Consider the following 11,937-nt stretch of genomic DNA (forward strand, 5'->3'; position numbering starts at 1 on the left):
AGGCGGCGCTAGCGATTACTGTGTGGTGTGTACTGTGTACTGTGTAGTGTGTATTAAGTATTGTACGTAAGCAGTAAGCACTGTTAGCATTTTGTAAGACTGCCATTTACCATTTCCAACTTAACTGTGATGGTAAGCTATTGGTATGTACAATGTACAAGTACTATGTAACTCGCTATTATAAAACGCAACAATTAATTTTAATTAATTTCTGTTTTTTATCAAACTGAAACGGAAACGGGATTTTTCCCGTAAACTCCTTTAACAAGTTCCCGGCCCGGCCCGTTCCGTAAAGCGCATGTCCCGTTCCCGTAATTCTACGGAAACAGGCAACGGAACGGGAGAATTTTCCGTTAGTTTCCGGTCCCGTTGAAAAACGGGCCAACACTGGTTCCCTGTTGTCCTGGTGTCAAACCATAGAAAAAAAAATTTCGCATATTGGGCTTTAATTTCTTTATTGTTGGTAAAGTTTTGCTTGTATGGCAGCACCACAAAGCAGTAAAGAGGTATAATGACATTCAAAAGTCCCGTTCTGCTTTCTTTGGCGAAGACATTCAAAACCACTCAAATCCAGTATGTAAAATGGTTTGTTCTTTTTTTTGCAAATTCAAGACTGTGATCGTTTTCCATTCGGTGCGTAGTAGGAATTTTTTATTAGTAGCTTTCACTGTTTACCATTTTTTGGGTTGTTTCTTGTTTTCGTTTTGACATATAACTATGAAAAAGGCTACTTAATTAGCTTTTTCATGAATACAAGCACTTCTCGAACGATTCAGAGGGAAGTGCACAGCGAATTCACAAAGTTGTCTAAATACAGGCATGTTATAAACAATTACCTCCCTGTCCACGCGCCTGACAACAGAGTGTGCGAAAAGGAAGGTGTCCATGGCAGAACTGGAAAACGCAGTAAAATAACAACAAAATATAATATTCATAAACGTTTAACGTAAGTTGCTACATTCTGTACACCATTTCTCAAAACATCGCTGAAACTTTCGAAAATAAAACGGTGGCTTGCTGTAGATAGTGGAACGAACAGATTGAAATCCGTAACGCAGGCCTCCCTTCACAATTGCTGGAAACGGGAACTACATGAGCTAATAACTGGACTGCGGCGGCTCTGAATCGCTGCAGAGCAGCCAAGGTTTGCATTCCAAATGCCGCTGCCGTCTGGCACAGAAAGACGTCGTTGGTCTGCTGCATGAAAAAGACTTGCGAAACAAAACGTGCGCCATCGCATACAATAACACGGGGAAACGGGGTACATGTGGACTGCTCTTTCACTCACATTCACTTACATACACTTACGCTCTACACTCAGACCATATGCGTTTTGACCAGTCCGAGCGACTTTGCCCTCTCCTGTGTCTTTTGATAGGGAGCAGGGAGCGCAGCAGACGACCAGGACCTACATGTTCAAAAAGGCGATTTGGACCGGGCTGCAAGAGCGCTGCAGAGGACGGTCTGCAGGCCAGACGGGGTCTGACTCAAACCGCTTGCCATTTTTATTGCCTCTGCAATGCAAACTATCCCTGATTTGTAGCGATTTGAGAGCCGCCGCAATCCTGTTAATAATGGATCAGTGTGCAACTCATCTGGAGAAGGGAGAGTTGGTTTGTCCGTGTTGCTGGCTCCTCCTGACCAAACTAAACGATCCTGACGTCAAATCGTCCAGCACACGCAGCCAGAATTCTGGCGAAATCTGGTGGGTCTGCCTTCCCGGATAAAGTTCACACAGTACATCGAAGTTAGTCCAGCCCGCAAAATTAAAACGTTAGATAACTTAAGAACATTCAAAAACGTTGGGTTTTGAACTTAAAGGCATCCAAACAATAACAACGCCAACGGCAAGTTTCGCATACAGTATGGCGAGCACGCCAGTTTAAGGCCAGTTCCAGTAAATTATATGGAAACTCAAATTACGGTAGGTGTACATAATCGAATGGGCAAATTGGAATATTAACAGTTGAACAAATTTCGAAGTCCAACATCCGGGTTGGCAAAGTCGCAATCGGCGTTTTTGAAATCGAGAATCGATGTTTTCCAAAGCTACGATTCCAAATCTATCTGTATGTGGATGACGTAATTGGAAATCCATAAAACTCTTGCTGGCAAAGAGGAATGCGTATGACTTAAGATGTGACTTGTGTCGGCCTACAGAGTAGTCGCTGATTCTCAAGTCAATTCCATATATACAACGGCAGGATCAGCCGCCGCACAGGCAGAAGAAAAGAAGTCAAGGCTGGCTGGATGGAAGCATTCGTACCCGGATGGCTGTTACGTCTAAGCTGCCATAGCCCGCGCGACTCGGGCCCGTGGGGGCTAGCATCATTATTAAAGATATAAGAAAGCGTCTGCGAAGGCATACCGGAGAAAGTCGGTCTCACGAATTTCTTCGTCAGCGACTTTCATTGAAGATACACGGGCCACGGGATAACGTGGTCTCTGTGCAATGAGGGAGCGGGGAAGTTTGATCGGATGAGTGGATGAGCTTGTAGTGCTGTAATGTTTAGCTTTCATTTGTTTCAAAGTAATACATTTGGGCGTCCTACAAATTGATATGCCGACTGGTAATGTAGCAGAAAAGGAATTACCAGTTTGTATTGCAATGATTATGTAAGCCGTTTGCAAAATTATAAAACCAGTATGGTAGCTTTCGCGAAAATTGTCATGAAACTGACCATGGTTTGCTAACGCAGGTACCGAGAGACGGCAATTGTTATCGAATTACATACTGGATGCAGTGATGAGGCCTCAGGGATGGTTGCATAATGCCGAAGTCAGTGGGATGGTTGCACAATATCAAGTGGTGTGCTGGGGCAATTCAGCGCGATAATCTGAAAAACGCAAAGTTGCCCTAAGTCTTATTCTGCAAATGCTGATAAGCGAGCTAGAAAGTTCGTTTTATAACTCAACAAGCTTTCCTTTCTGCATAGATTGCAGTTGCAAGCTAATAAGAAGTACTCGTCGATTAAACAAATCCGGTGTGCTGCTGCAGTTATTGCAAAGCAAATTTTTTGAAGCGAATTAAACCGTGGCCTTCCAGTTTCTAGTTATAAATAATTAGTAGCGCTTAGTTTGAAAATGACTTTCCTGGTTTATGGGGCAGACGGATGGATCGGAAAAGCAGTAGTGAATGTGTTACTCGCTAGTGGAGATACGGTCCTGAAAGGTCGACGGGTGATCACAATTGACGACGTCCTTAAGGATTTGGAAAAGCATCAACCCGACTTCGTGATCTGCAGCTTGGGACGAATAGGAACCCCAGCTCTCCCAACGGCGGACTATTTGGAACAGAAAGGGAAGTTGTTGGAAAATATAACCTGCAATATGTCAGCACCATTATTTATTGCTCAGGCTACCCAACTGCAAGGAAGTATTCCGATGTTGTATATTGGAACAGGCTGCATTTTCGAATACGATGACGACCATCCGATTGGCTCCGTTGGATTTGCGGAAAACGAAGCTCCGAACTTTTTCGCTGCTTCCTACTCCTTGGTAAAGAGCCAAACTGATCAGATAATGAAAAACTTCCCCCATGTTATGACCGCTAGAATTCGTTTACCAGTTGTATTAGACGCACACCCCCGCGACTTGGTAACAAAGTTGCTTACGTACAAAAAAATTCATTCCGTTCCAAATTCTGTTACTGTTCTCCCCGATATATTGCCAGTGCTTATTGGTAGCTTAATTACGGGAAAACGTGGGGTTATAAATGCAGTTAACCCCGGTGTTGTGGACCATGCTACCATCATACGCATTTTTGAGGCACAGACTGGAAAAAAACACGAACATGAGCTTGTGACAAGTGATCAGCTGAAAACGGTGCTTCTTGCTGGCCGATCCAATACAGCATTGAAGACCGATCTGATAACTGAATGGATCCGTGATATGCCAGCAATGATTCGAAAAAAGTACGCCATCAGCGATAAATTGTTGGATATAAAAGAGCGGATAACCGACATAATAACCACAAGAGCGAAATTCAACGTTACACCAGATCGTGAACGAAGATTTTAGTTACAGGAGGATGTGGATTTATTGGGTCGAATTTTGTGAATTACTGGAGCAAAAAATATCCGGAGGATAGAATAATAAATCTCGATTCTCTCGAGAAAACAGCCAATATAAAAAACATTGAACAGCCATCACATAAAAATTATCGTTTTCTGCACGCAAATCTACTGGACCGAGAACTTGTAGCAAAGATTTTTGATATGGAACAGCCAACACATGTCGTTCATTTTGCGGCTGCGGGGAATGTTGATCAATCCTTCTCGACTCCTATAGAATGCACGAACGCGAACGTTTTGGGAACCCATACGCTTTTGGAATGCCTACGCATATTAAAGACGGCTGAACTTTTTGTCTATATATCAACGGATGAGGTATACGGTGAAACTCCAGAAGGTTCAAATTCGGAGGGGACAATGTTCTCTCCTACGAATCCGTATGCAGCATCGAAGGCTGCAGCAGAGTGCTTGGTGATGTCGTACGGAAAGTCGTACAACATTCCGTACATCATTACGAGAGCCAATAATGTGTATGGACCATATCAGTATCCAGCACAAGTAATACCAAAATTTACAATGCAGCTGCTGAAAAAGCAGAGGATGCCGGTCCATGGCAATGGAAATTCGGTTAGAAGGTTTGTACACGTTTTGGACAAATGTCGAGCGATTGAAACCATCATGCACAGAGGCAGTATAGGAGGAACTTATAATATCGGAACCGAATTTGAGATTTCAGTGAAACAAATAGCTTCAATTCTGCTTAAAAAAATAGTTGGAAAAGACGAGCCTTTGGAAGACTGGATAAGCTACGTTCCGGATCGCCCTTATAATGACTGTCGATATTCGGTCAACTGTAGCAAATTGCACGCGCTAGGATGGAAAGCCTCCGTATCATTTGAAGACGGAATAACTGATCTGGTTCAGTGGTACAAAGATCACCAAGACCATTGGTGAGCGACGTAAATCGCACTAATTCTGGTAATTGCAGTTACAGGAACCTGCACTACTGTTGTTTTTTTAAAAAACCGAACGGCAATGTTATCGTAGATTTAGCAGGAAGAGCATGATATGCATTCAGTAAAATAGTACTAATGGTGAAGTGTACTTTTAAATCGGCACTGGAATATTATGACGAATTTTCAGCCCAGGCCATGGTGCGCATAATGCAACGCCCCCATCACTTTAGCAGCTGACTTTAATTTTAAATGCTTTAGAAAAACGAAAGCTGTTGAACTACTCCTTAGATTCACAGCTTAAAAATTGAATGAAAAATGTCATTTCAGTTCAAAAGCTCGCAAAAATATTATAATTTGTTTAATATAGTTTATTATAATATGCATAAAGAACAGGAGCCGTTCACTACTGAAGAGTCCCAACTCATTTATTCTATGCACTACTGTACTGTAGTGAAAACGACAAATCCGACGACTGCAATTTTACGGGTGGGTCAGCAAACTCATTGAACCACAGCCCAAATGCATAGTTTGTAGTGTAAGGCTGTGAGCAATCTGGTACAAGACGGTCAGAGCTGTTGCTTTACAGAGAATCAGTAAAGGAAAGACAAAAGAAACAAAGCAGACACAACATCGAAGAACCAATTTGTCCCACGTAAAATGAGCGAGATACTGCTCGTAAAGCCGTTGTAGCATAAATGATCGAGAATTGACGCGCAATGTCAAGCGAGGTCAGAAAACAAGAAGGAAATCTCGCAGCGACTGAGCCAATCCAACAAAAGCTAGAAAAGCACCGATTGGCCGAGAAAAGCGAACGAAAGCGAGGACTGATGCGGGAATACGTCCTAGTGTCATCGACGCACCGGAAGCAAGACTGTCCCATGCGCTGCCACCACTGTGGAGGCGCAGTGACGACGGGCCCTCAATGCCTCTGCGCGGGAATCTGAGCTCCGGCGAAGGAAATCAGAATCGTACCGTACCTACTGCTAATGACAATCAATTGTGTGGGCGATAGCGCTTCGTGTTGTGGGGCTAGGGGGGGGTCCGGCGTGGTTCGGCAATCGCTACGTCTGCTTCCGGGTCCATGGTGGTGCCAGAGAGGTGGGCTCAGAGTTCACGTCCGTCACGGATTGGACCGCCAAATCGGAGCTGACAAGCCGCTCTTGTGCAGTCATTGCCACTCATTGCCACTCATCGGATTTCATGGAGTTCTCAGCGACGGATCATAGATTTCGCTTCGCTGAGTTTTTCTGCTTTTCTTTTAGCTTTTGGTCCGAGATGATGTATGTTGAAGTTGCTGATCTTATAACGTACGATTTTATTCGATCCTGAGTGTTTCCGTTTCCGACCACAATTCCTCGCTCACATAAGCGTATCGCTAAGACAACTTTTTTTCGTGAAAGCTTACATTCCCAGTGTACCAAACGTACAAGCCCGTCCGGAGTTAGAGCACGATAGAGAACAGCTAACGCCTAATAAGCGCGATGTTAGCGCTTAGTCGATAGCCACTGCACTACAGTTGGCGCAACTCATGAATTCACATTGTTCGCTGTTCTCTATCGTGCTCTAACTCCGGACCGGCTTGTACACCGCCGATTCTGCCGGTGATTGTATGGGGACATGCGGTTCTAACATTAAAAATATTTCAAAATTCTTGCCGATGCCGTATAAGAAAACATAAGTTTTTTCGTTCGGTAATGGGCTGAGACTTCGCACGAATGTGACGTCGGATTCTCGTTCAAAAAGTGCAAAAACATGAATCAAACATGTTCTTTTTTCCAAGAAAAATTTTAGGTTGCTTAATTTAGTTACCCTTTATCTATTAAACCTGACATTCGACCGAAGCGTAGCGAAGGTCATCTATGTGCAGCGTTTATGAAAAAAGTGGTGTCCGTCGGTCACCGCTCACCACCACCTAATGCACATACAGTATGCGCGGGTTTACTATCGATGAACAAAAGCACGCTGGCCGTATATGTTCAACTGCTCAAGCCACAAGTAAAATTAATAATATCGTGTCAAGATTCTAACACTACAATTACATTATAATATGCTAACTTTTCATAGGGGTGCTTATAAAAAGAAGGGTGCACGAAAGAATCAATTAATAAGATAAGGGTGTCTTTAATTAACGGGGTGCGGAAAAAGGGTGCCTATAGTAAACCGGGGTTTTTGGGGTGTCTATAGTGTCACCCTTCTTTTTAATCATGTGGACGATATGTTGCTTAATTATCCTGGTATCGATTATGTGGAATGTGGTGACATTAACATTGATGTTTCAGTGCATTCTTCTCCCCACTTTCGATATTATCGCGATTTACTGAATAACCGTGCGCTTGTTGATACGGTCACGGGATTTACCAGGATAGCTTGTCCAACTCGGAAAAACGATGGCACATTAATGCACAGTGCTAAGGAGATTGATCTTATGCTATGTTCACCAACAGAAAGTTATTCCTGTCTGCCAGCGGAAGATGTGTGTTATTCATATCACAGACTATGCAGAACAGTTGCGTCCTACAAGTCTGTCAGCCCTATCCATAAAACGATTATGTTCCAGTTGCGGAAGCATACACCGGAGTAAGTGTTCCAACAGCGTGTTGCTGCAGTTTCCGAAAAGTTGTGTGTATGACGAGTCAGTCCCCATAGAGGATTTTATAACGAATTATGTCAGTGATTTGAACCAGATCGTTGACGAATGCTATCCTTTAAGATCTCGAAGGGTTCGCCTGGACGATCCACCCTGGAAGAACATGTCGTTAAGACACTTAATAAAAAAAAAGAACCAAGCCTACCGCCTTCGATGCCAATTCCGTGGGCAACCAGAATATATGCAGTATAACGATCACTTTCACGCTTTAAAAAATCAAGTCCGCTTCGCCATGGTCGATGAAAAACGTAAATTCTTCCGACTCAACTGAGATGAAGGGAAAGTGATTTGGCGCGAGCTTGGTAAATTACTGCAGAAGAGAAAACAGACGGAAGAGCCAGCACTGGACCCAGATGTGCTGAACGCATACTTTGCAGCACAAGAACTGCATGACAATGAGCAGTACGCTTTGCAGATTTGAAGAAGTCACCGAGAATGTCGTTTTTCCTTTCAGTTGCAAAAGATGGCAAAACGAAAAAAAAAGCGCTTGACCGTGTGGCATGCCTGCAAAAGTCCTCGGAGGAATCAGTATGTACTTGACAAAACCGGTGACATGCATGATCAAAGCTTCGTTAAAGTCGGGAGTATATCCAGCCATGTTCAAAAGTGCAGAAGTTGTCGCAATACCGAAACAGTCAATGCCCAACAGCCGGATGACTATCGCCCTATTTCCCTTGTGTGCAATCTCTCCAAAGCATTTGAGAAAGTAGTGCAGAATCAGCTAGTGGCCGCTCTGAAAAGAACAACATCCTCTCCGACAAGCAGTCCGAATATAAGGAAGGTCACTCCTGCGAAACACTACTCCTTAGAGTTTCAGAAAGATTGCGAAAGGCGATGGATAAAGGGCAAGTCACTGCTGTATGTGTGCTTGACCTGAAAAAAGCGTTCGACTCAGTGTCCCATACCAAACTTATCGAAAAACTAAGAATGATCGGAATCGACGGCAACGTCCTGATGTGGTTTCATGGCTACTTAACCAGTCACAAGCAGAAAGTGAAAATGACCGCGCGTGTCTCTGACTGGCTTCCAGTGCGGTCGGGGGTGCCACAAGGGACACTGATGGCGCCTGTGCTGTACACGGTTTATACGAACGACATGACAAACGGAATTGACGCAGAATGTTTTGCCGACGACGCCGCGCTGTTTGGATGCGGTGCTATCAAAACAGAAGCAGCAGCGAATTTGACCGTTCAAGTTAACAACGTAACGGCGTGGCTTGCAGACAACACCTTGTTCATCAACGAGATGAAGTGCAAACTAAAGTACATCTGCTCGGAAACAAAAAACAGCCAGCACTCTCCTGCTGTAATGATTAACGGTCACCAGATGGATGCGGAACAATCAGCAAAGTATTTGGGAGTTTACATTGACCGCAACCTGAAGTGGAGCGTGCAATATGACCACGTATTGCGGAAAGTCAACTATGGTACTGCAATGATCAACCGCGGTAAAGACGGCCTAGATCTGCCTCAGCGTAGGAGCCTTTACCATACCTGCGTACAACCACATCTTGACTACGGGTCAGGTGCGTGGTCGCCGGCATCTTCGGCCTTACGCGGCAAGTTAGACAGGGCAGAGCGGAAAGCACTGCGGGCGATTTCTGATTACAAGGAGCGGGTTACACCCGAGCTGTATCAGAAACTGCTCATCCTGCCGGTGTACGACTGTTGGAAGCAGTCTGAAGCGGTCTGGCTGTATAAGATCTACAACTACTAAGATTTTCATTCGGCGCGGTATATGGTCGAGATGATCGACATCACGGATTTTGGAATGCGGTACAGCCTGCGGAACCCAACGAGAATTGCTGCCAGAGCGAAGAAGAAGATCGGAGAAAGCACGCTGGCCATGCGACTAAAGAACATCTTTAAGCGCATACAAAAGTTAATATGCAGATACTTAGTGTTGATGGTGTGGGGTTTTTCAAATTTGCTCTCCGAACTGTTGATCTGTTTTAGCAATTGTTTTTTGTTTAGCTTTTTACCGACCAGACGTTGAAGTCCCGTTTAGCGGGTTGTCTGCGCTTGATGTAATAATATAAATAATAATAATAAGGGACCTTCGCTAAGCTACGGTAGAATATACCTCTATAGCACAATACCCACGGAAGAAAAAAACCGACCGCATTGTTCCTTCATGTGGCTACTGTTGACAACAGTAGACACGATGTAGCCTTGATTTTTGCGACTTTTTTTGTAACTTTACCGTCAAGGTCCTCTTGACATATGTTTACAGCTGATGATACGCCATAGTCAATGCCATGACAAGCCTTGATTTTTCAGACCTTTCCATCGGTGTTCTTTTGACACCTGCTGAACATTCAAAACACGTAACACTCTCGGTAGCAAAATTCTCTGGAATAATCCCTTAAGGAGAATTTGTACTATGGTCGCAAGATGGAAAACGAGAATTTCGAAATTCTACAGTTGTAATAAGAAAGCTTAGATCTTTTACTGGACGGAAGTTTAGTAAAACTAGGGTGAAAAGAAAAAAGTTATTCAAGTTTTTTCGTTGCCGACAATGGAAACATATAGCGCTGTCCCGGGAGCGCACCTGAAAGAGTGGCCAAAGTCCACTCTTCGGTGTGCCCACTATCTAGTGTGGCGGCAGTGCATGCGCAGAATCGGTAAGACCAAAGAAAAGCGCAGTATAAAAGAAGGTTCTTCGTCCCATCCTGAACAATTTTCGAAAAACAGCTTCTAAAATCAAAAACAATTCGCAAAGGTTTCAGAAAATTTCTAGCTTTGATCAGACTTCAGAAAGATCATTTTCCAAAAGAATTGTGAAGCGTTTTTATAGAAAATGTTTATGTACTCTTTAGCAAATAAAAAAAAGTAACTTTGGGTGTAAAAAAGTTTGTTTTTTGCAGCACCGGGTGGGTTTTTTTGAAAAATCGCTCCACAATACTTTAGTCATTGTTACGTGGGACCTTATGGGCGCCCACGTACCTTCGACGGCGAAACAGCGGCGAACCCGGATTGAGGCTTTAATGCCGAAATCTAAGGTGCGCACCGTGGCGCAACAAACACCGACTAATGAGATCGGATCCTACAGCCAGCGCAGCTGTGCTGTAGGTCCGCCAAAACAGCAGCAATGTGTGGGATGGAAATCCCCAGAACAGCAAAACACAATGGCGAATGGCCAATCATGAAGGCGGAGCTATCGGCCTTCACATCATTCCATCCAAACACATTGCTGTGTTCGAATGAAAAATTTAAAAATCTGCTTGAGTTGTTATTGCGTCCGCAAAATAACAGCTTTAAAGCAGTAACTTTTACACTTTAAAGTACCCAAACCGAGTCGAACTTCTAACTTATGTAGTGAAAATATCATAGTGTTTTGTCGTGTATAAGCGTTCACGCTGGTTAGAGCTCCATGAACAATCTTTTCTCTTCCACGCCTGTAATGCTCAATCGGTAGGCAACTCTCATCTCAAACTGTAACAGATAAACTACGGTGGAAATGACGACTCAGGAGCACAGGAACTCAGGAATCCCTAAGCAGGAACACTCCAATCACAACTTCCGGTTGCAGTTTCTATGAGGATCAACAAAGAGCTAGGACGATTGTGTCACGAGCAAACCTGTATTCTATGCAATAATCCGGGAACGATCATGTACATCAGAAGGAACAAGTATTGCAGCCTCTTTATTAATACACTTCACAGTCCACAACGCAAGGAAATTGTAATTAGAAAGCAGTCTCAGAAGTAAATCTCAGACTACTCCTCCCGATATTAGTAGTAACAAGAACTTATATAGACTCCGCGTTGTGACATCACATACATCGCTAGTAAAAGAGAACAGCAAATCACAGAAGAGATCGACTAGATTATCCGTTATGTTGCAGGTGGAAGGCGGACAGTCAGCATCCGTACGTACATCCCGGCGTGTGATCCTACTCCCACACGTCACCCCCACGAACGATGCTTGGCCGTGCCAATATAAACAATCCATCCCGCAACATCCCCAGTGCGATTGTGCACTTCCATCCATCCTGATCCCGATCCACCGCACAATCCACGTGTCCACCCGATGCCCAATGTGACTGTACGCCTTGATTCCGAGAGAGTTAGAGTGTGGAATCCTTGACGAAATGGCATCCGGAAGTCCACGGGTTTGGCAGAGCGGAGGTTAAAGGATCCAGGGAGGCGGCAGACTATGAATTACTGATACTGTGCCGTTCATGATTGTGAAGCGTTGAGTACAATATACGGCGTACTACTGTATTTGAGTGGAAGATTAAAACTAAAAAGTGGAATTATGTTCGACGCTGTTGTACTATGCTTTAAACGAACCAAAGCACGAAATCAACCAACTGGTAG

General features: G+C 44.0%; 2 protein-coding genes across 4 annotated transcripts; both read left to right on the forward strand.

The window, feature by feature from the left end:
* Nucleotides 1-2,807: 2,807 nt before the first annotated feature.
* Nucleotides 2,808-4,021, forward strand: LOC129602506 (uncharacterized). Its single transcript, XM_055501534.1, has one exon. The coding sequence runs from the start codon at nucleotides 3,085-3,087 to the stop codon at nucleotides 4,018-4,020; it is 936 nt and encodes a 311-aa protein (XP_055357509.1). The 5' UTR covers nucleotides 2,808-3,084; the 3' UTR covers nucleotide 4,021.
* A 195-nt stretch (nucleotides 4,022-4,216) lies between these two features.
* LOC129602507 (dTDP-D-glucose 4,6-dehydratase-like) lies at nucleotides 4,217-11,694 on the forward strand. 3 transcript variants are annotated; one of them, XR_008692420.1, is made up of 3 exons: nucleotides 4,217-4,963; nucleotides 7,249-7,546; nucleotides 7,680-8,009. XR_008692420.1 is itself a non-coding variant. In XM_055501537.1 (2 exons), exons 1-2 carry the CDS (start codon nucleotides 4,218-4,220, stop codon nucleotides 11,506-11,508), a joined length of 792 nt encoding a protein of 263 aa, XP_055357512.1. In that variant the 5' UTR covers nucleotide 4,217; the 3' UTR covers nucleotides 11,509-11,694. The 3 variants fall into 3 exon arrangements, 2 of the variants coding, with proteins under 2 accessions (XP_055357512.1, XP_055357511.1); XM_055501537.1 differs by lacking the exons at nucleotides 7,249-7,546; nucleotides 7,680-8,009 and adding an exon at nucleotides 11,463-11,694; XM_055501536.1 differs by having other exon boundaries at nucleotides 7,249-8,009.
* Nucleotides 11,695-11,937: the final 243 nt, after the last annotated feature.

Source organism: Paramacrobiotus metropolitanus, unplaced genomic scaffold, assembly GCF_019649055.1.
Source record: "Paramacrobiotus metropolitanus isolate TYO unplaced genomic scaffold, Prichtersi_v1.0 Parri_scaffold0000522, whole genome shotgun sequence".
In the NCBI taxonomy this organism is placed as follows: domain Eukaryota; kingdom Metazoa; phylum Tardigrada; class Eutardigrada; order Parachela; family Macrobiotidae; genus Paramacrobiotus; species Paramacrobiotus metropolitanus.

What these genes read in the sequence shown, in the direction of transcription:
- LOC129602506 (XM_055501534.1), top strand. Translation starts at nt 3,085, where the DNA reads ATGACTTTCCTGGTTTATGGGGCAGACGGATGGATCGGAAAAGCAGTA.
- LOC129602507 (XM_055501537.1), top strand. Translation starts at nt 4,218, where the DNA reads ATGGAACAGCCAACACATGTCGTTCATTTTGCGGCTGCGGGGAATGTT. An exon ending in AAAGATCACCAAGACCATTG is followed by an intron (nt 4,964 to 11,462) that starts GTGAGCGACGTA and finishes GTTATGTTGCAG; the next exon opens with GTGGAAGGCGGACAGTCAGC.